This window comes from Scyliorhinus torazame, chromosome 10, assembly GCF_047496885.1.
Source record: "Scyliorhinus torazame isolate Kashiwa2021f chromosome 10, sScyTor2.1, whole genome shotgun sequence".
Taxonomy (NCBI): Eukaryota; Metazoa; Chordata; class Chondrichthyes; order Carcharhiniformes; family Scyliorhinidae; genus Scyliorhinus; species Scyliorhinus torazame.
Genome location: NC_092716.1, coordinates 87,655,630 through 87,674,741, shown reverse-complemented (window position 1 = coordinate 87,674,741; position 19,112 = coordinate 87,655,630). Strand labels below are relative to the sequence as shown.

General features: G+C 45.6%; 1 protein-coding gene across 1 annotated transcript in view; it reads right to left on the bottom strand.

The window, feature by feature from the left end:
• The window catches only part of LOC140430230 (uncharacterized), a 129,622-nt gene that overhangs the window by 3,215 nt on the left and 107,295 nt on the right, over positions 1-19,112 (bottom strand). Inside the window, exon 3 of the mRNA XM_072517660.1 lies at positions 9,864-9,985. Coding sequence (XP_072373761.1) covers positions 9,864-9,985 — 122 coding nt within the window. The remainder of the gene's footprint in view (positions 1-9,863; positions 9,986-19,112) is intronic.

The window sequence follows — 19,112 nt, the reverse complement described above, 5'->3', positions numbered from 1 at the left end:
GAAGTTTATCCTTTCCAGCGTGACCTATTCCAAAGCACATTAGTGAATCCAGATACAATGCAGCATCTGATCACTGCTGCACATGAAGGAGCCACCCAACATCTAGGGTCTCCAGTGGAGGTTCAGACTGCTGCCATCTTGGCTATGAATAGTACTGTTCAAAGGGACTTGCAAAGGGACAGAGTCTTATATCAATCCAGCAACAATTTACACAAATTGCTGAGGAGTGCACTGGAGGACTTGCGGTGGCTCTGTGGAACACCAATCTTCTGTCCCTTTTCAGGATGTCAACACTTGTCCTCCTATCACTGCAACTCCACCAGTGCTTGTGCTGTTGTTTGTCAGCTGGCCAGCCCAGAGTGGCACCACCCTTTCTGAGATGATGCAGTCCTAAGCTGGACTTTCAAGGCCCAAAGATGCTCCAGGTCACCCACCAAGGCTCTTTGCATTCTCCCCCACTGAGAATCAGCAACATTTCACCAGCCATGCTGCAGCCACTAAGGTAGAACTGCACAGGAGCATTAGGATAGGCAAAGGCACATCTGTGAGCAATATGGCAGGACGTGAGTTATACATTTGTTTCAATATTTATTTTTGAATTATGCCAGCGGATGCAGTGAATGGTCAGTCACAAAGGGAAAGTGGTATGGGACGGTTGTGAATGACCAAATGGAGGTTTAATTTGCTAGTATTACAGTTGGATGAGTCAAGCACAGACAGTCCGAGCAAAATGGGGCTATATTGGTTGCCTCCCTTTTTCTACTTCCACCTCTTCCATTTGCTCCCCTTCCTTCCCTTCCACCTCCTCTCTTCCTCATCCTTTGCCTCAGCTGGTGACAAGGCCTGTACCCTCATGATCGCAAGATTGTGCATGCATCAGAGCAGCATGAATCTTGACACCTGCTCTGCCAACCACTGCAGAACCCCACCAGATTGGTGCAGGCGGTGGAAGAATTCGGCTGAATTTTCAGCAGTCAGTCAGGGCAAAATTTCTCATCATCAGCCGGCGAATCAGTTTATCAGAATTTTCCAGTTGGCAATCAGGACCCCCGAGTGCTGAGAGGACTCCTCCATCTTGGGACACCCTCCCTCTCTCTCCCTTATCAGGTGCCACTCCCTTATTGTCGGATGAAGTATCACTAGAAAGTCTCTTTGTGTATTTAACTGGAAACAAAACATCTAGGAACTTCCAAACATTTAACTAAGTACAGGGATTGGCTACATACAAGGCACAGTGGTTAGCACTGCTGCCTCACAGCATCAGGGACCCGGGTTCGATTCTGGCCTTGGGTGACTGTGTGGGGTTTGCATGTCCTCCCTGTGTCTGCATGGGTTTCCTCCCACAGTCCAAGGATGTGTAGGCTAGGTGGGGTTATGAGGATAGGCCCCCTCCCCCCACCACCAAAGATACTTTTACCATCCTTGAGTCACAGAGAAAGGTGGTTTGAGCAGTCTGCCAGAATGTGTTCTTGTTTCCTTTGGTGGGAGAATAGAGTCACAGTCTTCCTGTGTAAGGGCCTGTGAACCATCGAGTAGGTTGTCTTCTCAGTCATCCAGGGAGTCAACTCAGTCCTATAAAGGCTGTCTGCTGGTGGAAATCAGTACAGTTCGTTCCGCTGTGCAGGTTTAAGAGAGGGCTGTTGACTCCAGTAGGATAGCACCTAATGACAAAGAAACAGCACATTTTGATTGTCTGGGCATCTATTGAATGTTGTAGCTGTGCTGCCGTCATTTTCAATGTAGGCATACTATGCAGTTTAGACAAAATGAAAGATGGTGTGAAAAAAATAATTGGTGAGCAGGCTTCTAATTCAAATTGACGTTTGAGAGCTGTTGATGGACCCCAAAAGAAATGTATGCAAAAACTGAGGAGTGCACTCATTTTTACCTTACTTCTAATTCTACCATGCTTCTTGTGTTGTGCCTCATATTACAGGGCCTCCAATTTTTTTTCTGGACAACCTTTCCTTTTATAACAAACCTCGGCCCTTTAAGAACTGCTGTCTCACTGAATCTTGTACTCCAACAACAGAGTTCAGCAGAACAAGCTCTTGGAGCAACCTTTTCCTGGGCCAGTAACATAATCAAATCAGAGGGAGGGTTCCCCATTGCAAAATGCAGCACAGAGACATCACCCCACTCCAATCCCTGCACTACTGGCGGGTGTGTGCACACACAGCCCCCAATTTAACTGTGATTGCAAAATTGGGCTTTTAGTTATATATAATTGAATCATTTTGATGAATTGCGTGTAGATATTTTTGTACAATAGTATGATGTACTATGATAATTTTATTTATTTTAACATGAAAAGACATGAGTTAATTACACAATGATACCATTTAAACTCAGGGTGGACAATTGTAAGTAGAATTATAAAAGCAACAATTGTACATCATTTCAGACAACTGATTTAATATTGATATTGAACTGGTATAAATTTCTCTCAATGGGAAAGATGGTGGCATTGTGGTACAGTCACTGGGCTAGTGATCCCGAGGCCCAGACTAATGCTCTGGGGACATGGGTTCAAATCTCTGCTGGAATTTAAATTCAGTTAACAAATCTGGAATATAGAGCTATTCTCAGTAATGGTGACCATGACAACTATCATCGATTGTGGTAAAAAACCATCTGGTTCACTAATGTTCTTTGGGAAAGAAAATCTGCCATCCTTACCTGGTCTGGCCTACATGCGACTGCAGACCCATATTATATGGCTGACGTTTAACTGCTCTCTGAAATGGTTGAGTAAGCCTCTCAGTTCAAGAGCGATTAGGATGGATAACAAATGCTGGCCTTTCCAGCGATGGCCACATTCCATGAAATAATAACTTTAAAAAACAATGTTCTGAATTTAATATCGCAACTCAGCTAAAGTGATTGTAATATTTTAATTATATACTCTATAATGGAGCAGGAGATTGAATGGCATTGAAACTTTATGTTACTAGTGTAACATGGTGTGCAAAACACAACATGGTAGACAAAGTATTTCTTAAATTATATGTGAATATGGTTTATTCTTTCTGACATTTCAAAGTAATGTGTCTCCTGGAAGTGAGTATGTTTGAAATGAGAGAAACCGGATTGTTTGGTAATTTTCCAATTTATTGACATGATGTTTTCTTCCAATATTGTCACAAGATTACAATTTGAAACAATTTCATAAAATAATAATCCACCCAAGCAATAACTAATGTTTGAAAATGAGTGATTAGAATGCCTCATGAAATATATAATTCAGTTGAATGTAACATACATTGTACAAAAGAATGTAATTTTCTATTTCCCACATTATGGTTTCAAAAGAGAAGTGTATATGCATATGTAAATCAACTTGCACCCAAAGAGACAAAATCTAATACAGATAGTGTACCTAGATAGCTAAACTAAACACAGTTGTGTGAAATTAACTTACATTTATTGATGTCTATATTAAAAATTGTGTGCCTTCATTTTGGAAGACATTCTCCATATTTTCTCCAAAACTGAATGTAATAAATAGCAACATTGCCATTTAGTGAACATACGCATTAAAATTTGTTAAACCTTCTTGACAAAACTTATTTTCAAGTACTACCCTTGCTTGATTGTTAGTAACTTTGGCTTATTTATTCACTCAGATTGCTAATGTGTCACTGTTTTGTAACAACTTGTGAAAAATAAACTAATTTGATTAAAAAAAGAATAAACATGGCTAATGATCAGTTTTGTATCATTATTGGAACCTGCTTTCTTATATACTTACAATTAACTGCCATACAGATTCTCAAGATGGGATGGTTTTACTGGGGGCAGGGCACATTTCCACAACTCCATCTGCAGAAGACAGTATACTGTGCAAACTTTGATTCCAGGATCTTTATTACTGGCCAGTGGTTCTCGATCGGCAATGTGGAAACATCAAATTACCCTATCACTGTGGAAATAACAATGCATTGCTACACTGAGATCATCAGAGTATTTTAATTTCATGTCATTTATGGTCATAAATGTTAGAAATAACATAAATAGCTTCATTTTATGCTTTGAGTTGAATAGAAAATGTCATTCCTATAGTAGACGCAGGCATTGAGAAGCTTGTCCAACATAACCCATTTAATTATCTGTGTATATGTCACAGTGTAGAGATCACCAAATTCAAACAAAGCCCATGTTATACTCTATCGGCTGAATTCTCCGTTCCTGAGACAGCCACATATCCTGCAAGTGCTCCAATTGACAAATTTTGATTTGCAGTAAAGCAATTTTTCACCAGTTCCTCCAATCACCCAATAAATAAATGTACTAGCTGTTGTGTCACTTTATTGGACCAGGTAGGCTAACAGATTGCAGATCTGTGCTGAATTGGCTGATCTTAGCTGGATTAGCAATGAGGATACCACAATTGAGCTGCATGCTACACAGGAAAGGAAACTCAGTTAGCATTCCCACTCCTGACAACTATGCACTGACTACACTGGAAAATGCTGCCCTGATTTTTCTCCAGGGTGGGGATTCTGTTGGAAGAGGAACAAAGCAGACCCTCGCAATCCAGCCTATATTCCTGAATTTGGGGATGGAGGCCAGCAGTTATGCAAGACAGGCTGCCAGTGGCATTTCTGCCATCAAGGGGAGGCCTGCCACTGCCAGGCTACAAGGTTGAGTAGTGTTGCACTGGGAGATGCATGACAGTACCAAAAATACGAGGATGAATGTCTAAAAAGGGTAGAAGCACAAACAATTCCAATTTTTCTTTTAGGTCTTAAACTGGGCTGAGGTCTTTATTGGGTGAGTAGTGGAACAGAAAATGGGGTATTCAGTGAATCATTTCTTGCTGCCAGCCCATGGTCTATCAATATCCCTCTCTTAGTTATTCCTGGTTTCAATGCAAAGAAATTAATGTGTTTCTTGGTCTCATCTACCCACAATATTTACATATGACAGAGAAGTCACGGGGTGGCTGACTGCCTACCCTGCTGCAGAGGACAAAGAGAATTGTAGATTTTAGGAGTCGAGAAGACAATTGTAAACTTTCCCACCAAGTTACCCTTGATCTCCTGCCACTAGATTGGTTCATTTAATCAGATGTTATGGAGAAAAATCCAGCCCTGTGTGTGTGAATGTTAGAAAGGATGCTTTCATCATCTAACTGCCTGCAGGCATCCACTCTCTCAAACCTTTGGAAATGTTTCCAAGCAGGAGCCAGTGCTTTCAGAGAAGAATGGGAGAAAATGAAGGAGATTGGAAAGGACATTTAACAGAATCAAACAATTAAAAAATATTTCTTGTCAGATATAAACAGAAATCGGGAGACAAATATTTCAATTTTCTCTTGCTAGTACTCCAAGGGATCTCAAGAGACCCATTCTCAAAGACTAACCCACCACCAGAATCTCCCACCCTTGCCATCAATAATTGGGAGTTTTGTTCTCTACAAAATTGGTATTTCAATTACTATGTATTATAAACAGAATAGGTATCTTTGAGATATCAATCTAGCTATTAACCTTAAGTAAGAGCAATCTATGTACTTAACATTGGTAACACTTGCAACATTGAAATAAGGAGTACAATATAAGTTTTGTATTTATCGATTGACTGTTTTTGTCCTTTGTTCATCGGCAGAAGAAAATGTTTTACTACTGACTTAGGGAATAGGCAATGTGTGTGAAGGTTACTGTTATTGTCATAGAATCATAGAATTTACAGAAGGAGGCCATTTGGCCCATCAGATCTGCACAGACCCTTGGAAACAGCACCCTACTTAAGCCCACACCTCCATCCTATCCCCGTAACCAGTAACACCACCTACCCTTTTTTGGACACTTAAGGGCAATTTAGCATGGCCAACCTGCACATCTTTGGACTTTGGAGGAAACCGGAGCACCCGAAGGAACAACACGCATACACAGGGAGAACGTGCAGACCACACAGGCTCAAGCCGGGAATCGAACCTGGGATCCTGGAGCTGCAAAGTGACAGTGCTAACCACTGTGCTACCGTGCCTCCCACTCCTGAGCTTTCTGCTGGAAGACACAGGCTAATTTGCACATTGACTTAGTTTCCTTCATGGGAGATGCATGCCCTTGCTAATCACATCAGTGATGTAACCATGAACTGAATCAGTTTGCTGTGGCTGAACATATTTTCAAAAGCTAGAGCCTTTTCTTTGAAGAACAGGGGCAAGGTTGTTATCCCAAAGCAGGGCCAACGTTCAACAGGCGAGTTTTAGAAATGGTGAGTGGGATCCAAATCTCGGATTTCTACCTCCATTCCTGGTTCTGGTCATTTTCAGCAGCGTGGGATAACTTTGTTTTGGAAGGGTTTGTGATCATTAAGTAATGTGGTTGCTACAACATCACTTCTGACATTTCATTCTCCATTCCAGTCAATTATCTTGCTCATTATCCATGAGAATTCATACATTCCAGGTTCCAAAATTGAGTTCCACTTTGATTACCTGACCGTAAGTAGGCAAACCCACTGGGTCTGATTTTCCAGCCAGGTTGGAGACGAAACAGACTATTTTTAGGGCAACATTGGAATGTCTGCTTACTCCCTCCTCCAAGATAAAAATCCTGCTCCAATGTGTGTAAATTTAAAATTCGCTAATCTGTGAGCAGGACATGGTGTTCAGTATTTGAGAATACAGAGCTGCCTGACTCAACATCATATGATCATAAAGTGCTGATGTGTTAATCAGGATCCGCAACATGGAGACACCAAATTACAAAGTTGCTTCTTAATCAGTTCCAGACATTGTTCTGCATTTTTTTTTACCACCAAGCATTGTCATTGTTGATATTTTAGTGCAAAATGTTTCTTCTGAATGTCATTGACTTTGCAATTGGCAGATTTTTGTTCTCTTTTTGCTAATTTTTGTTATTCTGATTGAACAATAGTTTAAAAGGCATAGCAAATTAATATGGATGCGGGCTGCTTTAATGAAAAACAAAATATTAACAATGCAGGATATTGAGTACTAAATAAATACAGGCTGTTAGGCTTCTAAAATTACTCCTATGCTTTAAACATTTTTTAAAAAAAATTCTCCTTTTTCATATTTCCTACCAAATTTACACCCAACAATAAACAATAATCAGTAACGAATGTAATGTCAATCCCCATATCAATAACAACGATCCCATCCTCCCACCAAACCCCGGAAATTAGCCCGCATGTTAACATAAACAAATGACAAAAGGGGATCAGGAATCACCCATAGTCACCATTAACACATAGTTACTCATATGCTTCTTAATGTCATTCATAAATGCATGTTTTGCTCCATACAGGGACCCTGTACAATCAAACTGCCTCCTGGGGCAGTATTTGATTTACATACAGACAGTACTTATTTATTCTGTAACTTCTGCAAAATTCAATGTCCTGCAAAACATATTGAAAAAGTAATCAGTTAAAAAGGAGTGGTTTATTGTCTCAGCTGCTCTGATCTTAAAAGCAGTTAGTATTGCATTTCTGATTAACACAAACAGAAAGACGCCCTCTAAAAACACTGCTCAATTATGCATTCATAAAATAAATATCTGTATGTTGACAAACCAACCCAAGTTGTGACACCTGTCCTTCCAGTTATAGAGTCATAGAGGTCTACAGCACAGAAAAGGCCCTTCAGCCCATCGTGTCTGCACCTGTCAAAAACAACCACCTAAGAATTCTAATCCCATTTTCCAGAACTTGGCCTACAGCCTTGTATGCCTTGGCATCACAAGTGCACATCTAAATACTCCTTAAATGCTATGAGGGTCTCTGTCTCCACCACCCTTTCAGACAGTGAGTTCCAGACTCCCACTAGCCTCTGGGTGAAAAATGTTTTCCTCACATCTCCTCTAAACCTCCTGCCCCTACCTTAAATCTATGCCCCCGGTCATTGATACCTCCACCAAGGGGAAAAGTTTATTCCTGTCTATCTATGCCCCTCGTAATTGTATACATCTCAGCCATGTTTTACCCCCCCCCCCCTCAGTCTCCTCTGCTCCAAGGAAAACAACCACAGCCTAGCCAATCTCTCTTCCTAACTAAAATTCTCCAGCCTAGGCAACCTTTTGATAAATTTCCTCTGCACCCTTTCAAATGCTATCATTTCCTTCCTATAATGTTGATTCGAGAACTGCACACAATACTCGAGCTGTAGCCTAACCAACGTTTTATATAATTCCAGCAAAACCTCCCTGCTCTTAAACTCTACCTTGGCTAATAAAGGCAAGTTTACCATATGCCTTCTTAACCACTATATCCACCTGCCCTGCTACCTTAAGGGACCTGTGTACATGTACAGATATGTACATATCTACCTGATATTATCTACCTGATACAAACACCTGAAAAGAAAACTTGCAGCCATGTATAACTGTGTAATTTGCATAATCTTTCTTTTAGGGGTGATGGATAATCAAGATAAGGGATTGTGTACTGGTAAACTAAACACTTGCTACCTCCCATCAGTACAATGATTAAGGATCAGAAGGGGCGAAATTCTCCGGAAACGGTACGATGTCCGCCGACTGGCGCCCAAAACGGCGCAAATCAGACGGGCATCGCGCCGTCCCAAAGGTGCGGAATGCTCCGCATCTTTGGGGGCGGAGCCCCAACCTTGAGGGGCTAGGTCGGCGCCGGACGAATTTTCGCCCCGCCAGCTGTCGGAAAAGACCTTTGGTGCCCCGCCAGCTGGCGCGGAAATGACATCTCTGGGCGGCGCATGCGCGGGAGCGTCAGCGGCCACTGACAGCTTCCCACGCATGCACAGTGGAGGGAGTCTCCTGCCTCCGCCATGGTGGAGACCGTGGCGGAGGCGGAAGGGAAAGAGTGCCCCCACGGCACAGGCCCGCCCGCGGATCGGTGGGCCCTGATCGCGGGCCAGGCCACCGTGTGGGCACCCCCCGGGGCCAGATCGCCCCGCACCCCCCCCAGGACCCCGGAGCCCGCCTGCACCGCCTTGTCCCGCCGGTAAGGTAGGTGGTTTAATTTACACCGGCGGGACAGGCATTTTAGCGGCGGGACTTCGGCCCATCCGGGCCGGAGAATCGAGCGGGGGGGCCCACCAACCGGCGCGGCACGATTCCCGCCCCCGCCGAATATTCGGTGCCGGAGATTTCGGCAACCGGCGGGGGCGGGATTCACGCCAGCCCCCGGCGATTCTCCGACCCGGTGGGGGGTCGGAGAATCTCGCCCCTGAGATGGTGCAGAATAAAGCTCATCCTACTTTGCTGCTACAACACCTCATCTCACAAAACATCAGAAAAACAGTCTCTCATTGTTTCTGAACTGTTGGTAATTGTGAATCCAGCTATCAATATGCACAATACTATTGATATACAATAATTATAGGATTAATGATCGTTAATTTAAGTTTATTAAGAAGTAGCTCACAGTTCATTATTATGAATTCAGGTATCATTATATAGTGTACAAATGATATTACTGTACATGCATAATTGATGGGGTCACAGTTTTATTCTGTTTTCAATCCTTTGTTTTGTTGGCAATATTAACCACAAGGCCATATTCTTTGCACGTGCCAACTTCTTTTAAAAAAAAATTTAGAGTGCCCAATTATTTTTTTTTCCAATTAAGGGGCAATTTATCCTGGCCAATCCGCCTAACCTGCACATCTTTGGGTTGTGGGGGTGAAACCCACACAGACATGGGGAGAATGTTCAAACTCCACACGGACAGTGACCCAGGGCCGGGATTCGAACCCGGGTCCTCAGTGCCATAGTCCCAGTGCTAACCACGGCACCACATGCCGCCGCATTTGACAACTTCTGAGACAAAATAATAGAATTGGTTACTATGAAATATAATCATTGTGTCCTGCAAATCAATGATGTGAAACCAGTGAAACACTTAAAATGTACTTTGGAATAAAATGGATCTTGTCATATGATGCAAAATCCAGGTCCAACAAATAATTGGCAGCTGTACCCTTGCTTCTCGGATTTGCCACCTCATCGTTTTTACTGCCAGAAGTGCGTAGCCACTACATAAAGGTAAGAATTATTATTATTAAATTGTACAATGACCTGCATTACAGAAGAAAGAACCTGGGACTGAGTTAAGCACTGTAATTACATCCCCTGATGCATAAACTTGTCTGCGTAGTATCATAGTATCTGACAACTTATTTAAATTACAACCTTGTAAAGTGTTCTCAGGTACCCAGCACTTTATACTATTGCATGCAATAATTTAAACATCTACTTAGTCTCATGATTGCTTGAAAAACATTGGCCCTCATTCCTCTCCTCACTTACCTACAGTGAACTATTATATTTTGCATTATTTGTTAATACAAACATTTTACTTGAACTTAATCCATCACATCGGGGTAGAGAGGGCAGGAGCCCAAATCCCACAATACTCGTGTATCTCTTTATCACATTTTCCACCAGTTACTTATGCAACGGTCTTGAATTTGCCAGTCCATAACAAATAAGCCACCTCTTTCCCACACATGAAAGGGGGATTTTCCAGATCCAGCAATAATGCAGCAGAACCTTGAAGCAGGAAGCCTGTCACTCGATCAAATTACACTCTTCCAATCTGATGATATTTCCTGAGATTAGTTCAATTACACATTCAGAAGCAAACTCCTGCTCTCAGTTGGCCTTGAAAGGGGGAAGCTCAGATGGACAAAATAATGTTTAGCTGTACTCTGTAAAACCTGCAGCCAATGGTTAATGGGGCTGACTATTTCTTTGCTGCTGTAGGAGAAGAAATAGCTGCAGCAATGTGCAAGTTTGTGCCATTTCCTGATTGAAACTTGGAAGCTCTTTTATAAAAACAGCAGCTAAAGAGAGAGATTATCGCTGGCCTCTCAGGACAACATGCCCTTGTGAAGAAATTTCACCCAGCCTGGTAGAGCTGAGTTTATAAAAAGAACTCCATCTCAATTCACAGAGCATCTGACAGCAGATGGGCTAGTGGTCGGTCAATTTCAGCCCCACGTGCCTCGGGTTGACAACATAGGTAAATTAACCAATAATTCTTATAAAAAATACCCAAAGTCTTTGGCCGCCCAGTAATAACGGTCACTAGGTTTGTAAATTTAAACATGATTACTGCTTAGTTATAACAAGAACTAACATGAAATATGCAGTGAATACAACAGATTAACGACAAGCTAATATCTTAATCCCACTTTAACTTGGCCCACCCTCTACACACACACACACAAGACAGACAAACACAGAGGGGTGGGAAGGGGTAAACATCATAAGTGGAGGGAAGAAAGAATCTTAGTTGCCAAGGTTGGTTTGAGCACATTTTCCTTCATAGCAAGCTTGCAGATTAAAGACTTTGCTTTACAGTCTGTAATGATCTTCTTTGCAGATCAATTCTTTCAGGTACCCTGTAGTTCAAAAATGCAGTACTCATAACTTTCCTGGAGAGGCACATTACTTCACATCAAACTTCGTTTTCAGTTCACGGTTTGTCCTCTGGCCTCTGTGGTTCCAAGAAAACAGCCTATGGTTGACCTTCTTGCCTGACCGCCAATTGAGGCCCTTAAATAATCAATTAATGATGACTTAAGGGCTTCACCCTGTCATCACTGGTATTAATCCAGCAGCAAGCGGGCCTGTCACCATATAGTGTGCATGGCACGTAAAGCTGTGCCGAACGAGTTGACACCTCTGGGGGTGGATCACTCGGATAAAGGCACTCATTGCCTGATTGAGGGACATCGGGAATTGGGAAATGGTGATTACTGGGAGCCATCCTCATGTCCTTGCTGCTGACAGCCAACCACCCCCCCCCCCACCCACCCCTCTCCCTGCAATCCCCATCCCACAAAATCTTTTCTCTGCGGGATCCAGGACAGGGTAGTTTCCAGGTGCGAGGTGGGAGAGGGGAGAGTCTCGGATATTTATAAGGAGCTTATGGGAGCGGAGGACACAGGAACCGAGGAGCTGAAACTCAAGTGGGAGAAGGAGCTTGGTGGGGAGTTGGAGGGAGGCGTATGGGCAGACGCTCTGAGGAGGGTAAATGCAACCGCAACATGTGCCAGGCTCGGCCTGATTCAGTTCAAGGTAGTTCACCGGGCCCACATGACGGTGGCCCGGATGAGTAAATTCTTTGGGCTGGAGGACAGGTGTGCTAGATGTGAGGGAGGACCAGCAAACCATGTCCACATGTTCTGGGCGTGCCCAAAACTCAGGGGATCCTGGCAGGGATTTGCGGACGTCATGTCCTGGGTACTGAAAACAAGGGTGGCGATGAGTCGAGAGGTGGCGATTCTTGGGGTGTCGGAGGACCCGGGAATCCAGGAGGGGATAGAGGCCGACGTTGTGGCCTTTGCTTCCCTGGTAGCCTGGCGACGAATACTGTGGCCTGGAGGGACTCAAAGCCCCCAAAGACCGAAGTATGGTCAGCCCAAAGAATTTACTCATAAGGGAACGTCGGAGGCTGCAGGCGGAGTTCGGGGTGCTGTCCGCAGCTTAGGAAGGCGAGGGGTATGTTCTACGAACACTGGGAGAAGGCCAGCCGAATGCTGGCACAGCAGCTTAGGAAGAGGGAGGCGGCCAGGGAAATAGAGAGGGTGGTTGATGGGAATGGGAATCTGGTAGGGGACTCGGCTGGGCTAAACAGGGCGTTCAGGGACTTTTACAGCAGACTCCATCGCTCGGAACCCCCCACGGGGCCCGAGGGGATGAGGCGCTTTTTGGACCAACTGACCTTCCCAAGGGTGGGCAGGGAGTGGGTGGATGGGCAGGGCGCTCCGATTGGGGCCGAAGAAATAGCTGAGGGCTTGAAGGCAATGCAGTTGGGTAAAGCCCCGGGGCCGGAGGGATATCCGGTGGAATTCTACAAGAAATTCTCGGGGATTTTAGGGCCGTTGCTGGTCAAGATTTTTAATGAGGTGAGAGATAGAGGGGTGCTGCCCCTGACGATGTCACACGCCATTATTTCATTAATATTGAAGCGGGACAAGAACCCGGAGCTATGCGGGTCATATAGGCCGATCTCCCTGCTTACTGTGGACGCCAAGTTGCTGGCCAAAGTTTTGGCCTCCAGGATTTAAGATTGTGTGCCGGACATGGTTATGGAGGATCAAACCGGGTTTGTCAGGGCAGGCAGCTGGTGGCCAATATAAGAAGGCTGGTCAATGTGATTATGATGCGCCCGGAGAGTAGGGAGGCTGTGGTAGTTGTGGCAATGGATGCGGAGAAGGCGTTCGACCGAGTGGAGTGGGACTATTTATGGGAGGTGCTGGGACGATTTGGGTTCGGTAGGGGCTTTATCGACTGGGTTAGGCTGTTGTACCAGGCCCCAGAGGCTAGTGTAAGGACGAATACGATGACCTTGGACTATTTTAGATTGCACTGGGGGACAAAACAGGGGTGCCCCCTCTCCCCACTGCTGTTTGTCTTAGCTATAGAGCCGCTGGCAATTGGTCTGAGAGCTTCAAGGGGCTGGAAGGGGCTGGTTCGGGGTGGGGGGGGGTTGAACATAGAGTCTCGTTGTACACGGACTGCTCCTATACTGCTGTTATACGTATCTGATCCAGGGCAGGGATGGGTGATACTATGGCGATTTTGGGGGAATTTGGCCGGTTTTCGGAATATAAATTGAATTTGACAAAGAGTGAGATGTTTGTAGTCCAGGTGAGGGGTCAGGAGGGTCGGCTGGGGGAGATGCCGTTTAGGTTAGTGGGGGACAGTTTTAGGTACCTAGGGATACAAGTGCCGCGCGACTGGGGCCGGTTACATAAGTTGAACTTGTCTCGGCTGGTTGAGCAGATGAGGGACGAGTTTCGGAGATGGGATGCGTTACCGCTGTCGCTGGCTGGGAGGGTGCAGACGGTTAAAATGACGGTCCTACCGAGATTTTTATTTGTATTTCAATGTCTCCCAATTTTTATCCCGCGGTCCTTTTTTAAGAGGGTTAATAAAATCAACCAGGGCTTTGTATGGACGGGTATGTTCCCGCGAGTGAAGAAGGTGATGCTCGAGAGGTATCAGGGGGAGGGGGGGCTTGCCCTGCCAAATTTCAGTAATTACTACCGGGCGGCTGACATAGCCATGATAAGGAAGTGGGTGCGGGGTTGGTTTGGGAGCAGATGGATGCGGCTTCATGTAGGAACACCAGCTTGGGGGCGTTGATGACGGTTTAGCCAGGATGATCCATTCAAGATCCATTGTCATTCGGGACAACCTTGTTTGACCAACCATTAGCCCATTACAGAGCCTGATGACCTATTTGTCCATCAATGGAAGGTTAGTTGCATATGAATGGCATACCTTTGTTCTTTTGTAGAAACAGAAATGGAAATCAGACAGCCAAGATAACGATAATGGATTCAAGTCTGGCCACCTTAGTGGAGAACCTTTGTTCAAGGGAGCATAGTGAGGGAGAACGAATGCTGTCCTCAACAGTTACATAGGATAATGCTGTTGAAATTGACCAAAGTCATGAAAGTTGCCATAGAGACATTATTTGGAAAAGGGTTTGGATGTCCCTAACAGAAGAAAAATTGCTTTGTAAATGCAAGTATTACCTTGTCCTGTGTATGTAAGCGGCGTGAGAATGGCATGGTTATTATGAGTGATGTTTAATGGGAGCTTGTGTGTTAAAGTTAAGAAACTATATGTAATCTGTGAGTGTTAGAGCTGAATTCAAAGTTTAAATATTGTTTTCTTTTGTTTTAATAAAGATTGTTTATAAAATAATCAAGTCCTATTGCTTATATTATCACTAATAGAACAAGGAATGAATTGATCTTTCCACACTGCATTCAAACTTTAAAAAGTTATGGCATCTGGTCCAGTCTCTTAGCCACTGTTGAGAGTTGGCCAGGCATCCGTAATAAAGGCCAAGTTTCTCGTCATTAATGACTCCCAGCATGTTGGTGTGAGGTACTTTGTAATGGTTTTGCTGTTAAAGATCAGAGGGTGATGATTGAGCTTTTTATTTGTCGGAAATAGTAATTACCTTGTACTAAAGAGGCACAGATGTTATTTGCCACCCTAAGACTGGACTTACTTCAAATCCTGTCGTAGGCTAGTATGGACCTCTTCACTATTGAAGAAATCATGAATGAAGTCAATAACTAATCACCAGCAAAAAATCCCACTCCTGACCTTAGGATGGAAGGAAGATCATTGGTGAAGCAGCTTTAGATGATTGCGTTGAATTGGACACAATGGGCTGGATTCTCCGCAGCCCGACGCCGTATTCGCGGCTGGCGCGGAGAATCCAGTTTGACGCCGTAATCGGGCCTGGAGCCTGTCCAGCTATTCTCTGGGCACCGAAAATCGATGTCACTGTGGAATACGCCGCGCCGTCAGGGGCCCATTGCCAGAGGCCCACTCCGACATCTTCCGACCCCGACCGCCGAGTTCCCGACGGCGTGGAACTAACCACCTATTGCCGGTCAGGATGCTCGTTTCATTTACAGAGAATAGAGCCCAATAGTCTCATTTTCGGAGAATCCAGCCCAATATGTCCGTGAGGCAGAATGAGTGTTTTATAATGCTGCACCATAACCTTTATGCTTTTTTACTTTATCATAGAATCATAGAATTTACAGTGCAGAAGGAGAGCATTCGGCCTATCGAGTCTTCATCAGCCCTTGGAAAGAGCACCCTACCTAAACCCACACCTCTACCCTATCCCCATAACCCAGTAACCACACCCAATCTTTTTGGACACTAAGGGCAATTTAGCATGGCCAATCTACCCAACCTGCACATCTTTGCCTCTACTTACAAAGCCCAGGATCTCTTATACCACTTTCTCAACCCTGCCCTGTTACGTTCAATGATTTGTGTTCTTATCCCCCAACTCTCTCTGCACCTTCAACCCCTTATAAAATTGTATCTTTCATTTTATCTTGTCTCTCCTCGCTGTTCCTCCCTAAATGTGTCATTTTACACTTCTCTGCATTAAATTTCATCCAGCACATATCTGTCCATTCCACAAGTCTGTCTAGACCCTCTGGGACCAGTGTACGTAGAGTCTTTGCTTTGTTGTTAATAAATCTTTCATTCCTTATGCTTCCTGTGTGGCCGCTCCTTGAACTCAACACTGGCGACAAGGGTTACATGGAGCTGCAGATGGTGCCATTTTTGCTGTACCCTTTTGGAGGTCATTTGGCCTATCATTGTGATGCCACATTTTGGGAATTTAGAGGCCTTTGATGTAAGTATCGAGGACTGGTCGCAATATGTTGAGCGTTTTGTCGGGCCAACACAATTATCGGCGATGAACGGCAGACCATGATTCTCTTAAGGGCTTGTGGTATGCTCACCTTTAGAGTGATAAAGAACTTAAATTTGCCTCCACACCGGACTCAATGTCCTTTGCGGACCTGATGGTGCTTCTAGCCAATGACTTCACCCCAAACTCTTGGTCATCGTCCAGCACTACTGTTTCAATACTGCCAGACGGACCCCTGGGAGTCGATAATGAAGTTTCTGGCACGTCTCAGGAAACTCGGTGAGTTCTGCGAATATAGCGCCACCCTCTCAAAAATATTGCGAGACAGGTTGGTCTTGGGCATCTGTAATGCAGCAATTCAAATGTAAATTGCTTGCAGATCCTCAGCTGGACCTCAAGGGGGCCGTGGAGATTGCCCTGTCATGAAAAAGCGCAGAACAGGGTGTTCTGAACAAGTGCAGGCGATTGAGGTCCTCAGCTTAGGCTGCAACCCTCCCTGCAGAGCAACACTCAGATGAGGAAGACCCCGGACACTTTCGAGAAACTCTGGACGGGAGTGCAGCTCCTGTCATTGGAGGACAGCAAGGTTCGGTTGACCATATACACTAGGGAGCCACTGGCCAACGCTGGGGCCTCCATGGCTCTGATAGTCTCCGGGTAACAGTCCTCTTGCCTACCCCTGGTCGTGGTGGGAGGTGACAGCCCATTTGCTTGGCTGCAACCCATCACAACTCCTCCGCATAAACTGGCAGGTGTTCCGGATGATGGCCTCAACATAGTATTGGCAAAGTACCTGAGGTTTTCAGGGCTGAACTGGGGACAATCCGCGGGGCTTTGGCATTTGTGGACCCTGCGGCACAACAGAGATATTTTCGTGCCCGCCCCTGTCCCTTATGTGCTGCTGCCTAAGGTGGAAGCAGAGCTCAATCGACTCAAAGGTTTGGGGATCATTTGACCGGTGAAATTTGTGAATTGCAGTTGTCTGTAATGAAGCCCGATGCCACTGTCTGCCTCTATGATGATTATAAAATGATGGTAAATAGGACCCCCAAGCTGGACCGATATTCCATGCCACGGATTGAGGACCGGTATGCCAAGTTGGCCTGTGGTCACTCCTTCACCAAGCACAACATGAACCATATGTGCCTTCAATTGGTGTTAGACATGGAGTCTCGTAAATATGTTGATGGTGAACACGCACCAGAGGCTGGATGAGTGCGCCAGATTGCCTTTCAGGGTGTCGTCGGCCTGTGCATTTTCCAGCGTGTGATAGAACATCCTTTGCATGGCCTATCAGCTGTAGCGGTTTATCTAGACTATGTGTTGGTCACGGAGACGCCTGAGCAGGACGACCTGGATGAGGGGTTCATCGCTTCGCTGAATCTAGCCTTCGCCTCGGTCAAGAGAAATGCGTTTTTCACGCCCACAAAGTGTCCCATCTGGGCTACCACATGGACCGGGAGGGCCTTTACCTGATTGAAGATCCAGAATGGGCAACTTTTGTTCCGGGGGCTCGTCAGCTATTATGGCAACTTCATCCTGGACCTTGGGACTATGTTGGCCCTGCCTACACAGTCTCCTTAAGAAGAAACAGGTATGGACAAGGGGACAGCCGCAGGAGGTGGCGTTCGCTGAAGTGAAACGGCAGCTCACTTCTCAGCGGCTGACTCATTTCGAACCCGCAAAGCCGCTTTTCGTTACCTGTTAAGCCTCGTCATATGGCATCGGCGCAGTATTGTCCCGTCAGATGAACTGCAGGCGGGAGCGGCCAATCGCTTTTGCCTCGAGGGCACTTGCTGCGGCTGAGCCCAACTATACCCAAATACAGAAGAAAGGTCTGGCCGTGGTCTTCACCATCAAAATATTCACCAGTACATCTATGGGCATTGGTTCATAGTATTGACCGATCACAAGCTGTTGTTGGGGCTGTTCAAGGATTACAGGGCCATTCCTCCCATCCTGTCAGCCAGGATTCAATGCTGGGCCCTCATGCTGGTGGTGTATGAATACCACAGAAAGGGCAAGGCCCCATCTTGGCGGACCTCCACAATGGACACCCTGTCATAGATGAAGGTGCTCACCCGCAGTTATGTGTGGCAGCCAGGTTTTGACAGAGATTGAGCGGCTCTCCCAGCAATGTGGAGTGTGCCAGGAGCAGCAGAAGCCCCCACCCACAGTGCCACTTCACTCCTGGGAGTGGTCAGGTCGCCCGTGGGTTCGCCTCCATGCTGACCTTTCCAGGACCTTTGTGGGGTCCGTGTTTCTCCACCTTATTGACACCCACTCAAAGTGCCTGCACGTCCACAGAATGTCCTCGACAACTTCACGGGCGATAGTCGAGAAGCTTTGGCTCTCTTTCGTGCTCACAGCATTCCAGAGGTACTGGTCTCCGACAACGGGGCTCCGTTTATTAGCGTGGGGTTTGGAACTTTTATGAGGACCAATGGAGTACATAACATACTCACTGCCCCATATCACCCACAGTCAATGGTTTGGCCAAGTGGACGGTCTGGACAGTCAAGCATGGAATCATCAAGCAGACCACGGTGACCCTCAATGACCCGGTTGGCATGCTTCCTTTTCAGCTACTTACCACGCCGCACGCCGCCACCAGTTATAGGTTATTGGCTTCCGACTCGCCTTAGTCTAGCATTGACTGATATCAGTGGGAGGATACAACCCGAACAGGGGCAACTGCGGCCTTGCCCTGATGAGCGCGCCTTGCCTAGGCGGTTCATGCCGGACGGCACAGTTCATGTGCACAATTTCGGTGACAGGGCCAAATGGATTGCGGCCATTATTGTCTGGCAGACTGTGTCGGTCTCGTACCGGGTTCATGTGAGTGACCATGAATCAAATAGGCATCTTGATCATCTCCACAGTCGGAGCTCCATTTGTGCGATGCCTTTTTGGAGGGCCCGGCACGGCCCCTTGGCACACCACTGCCG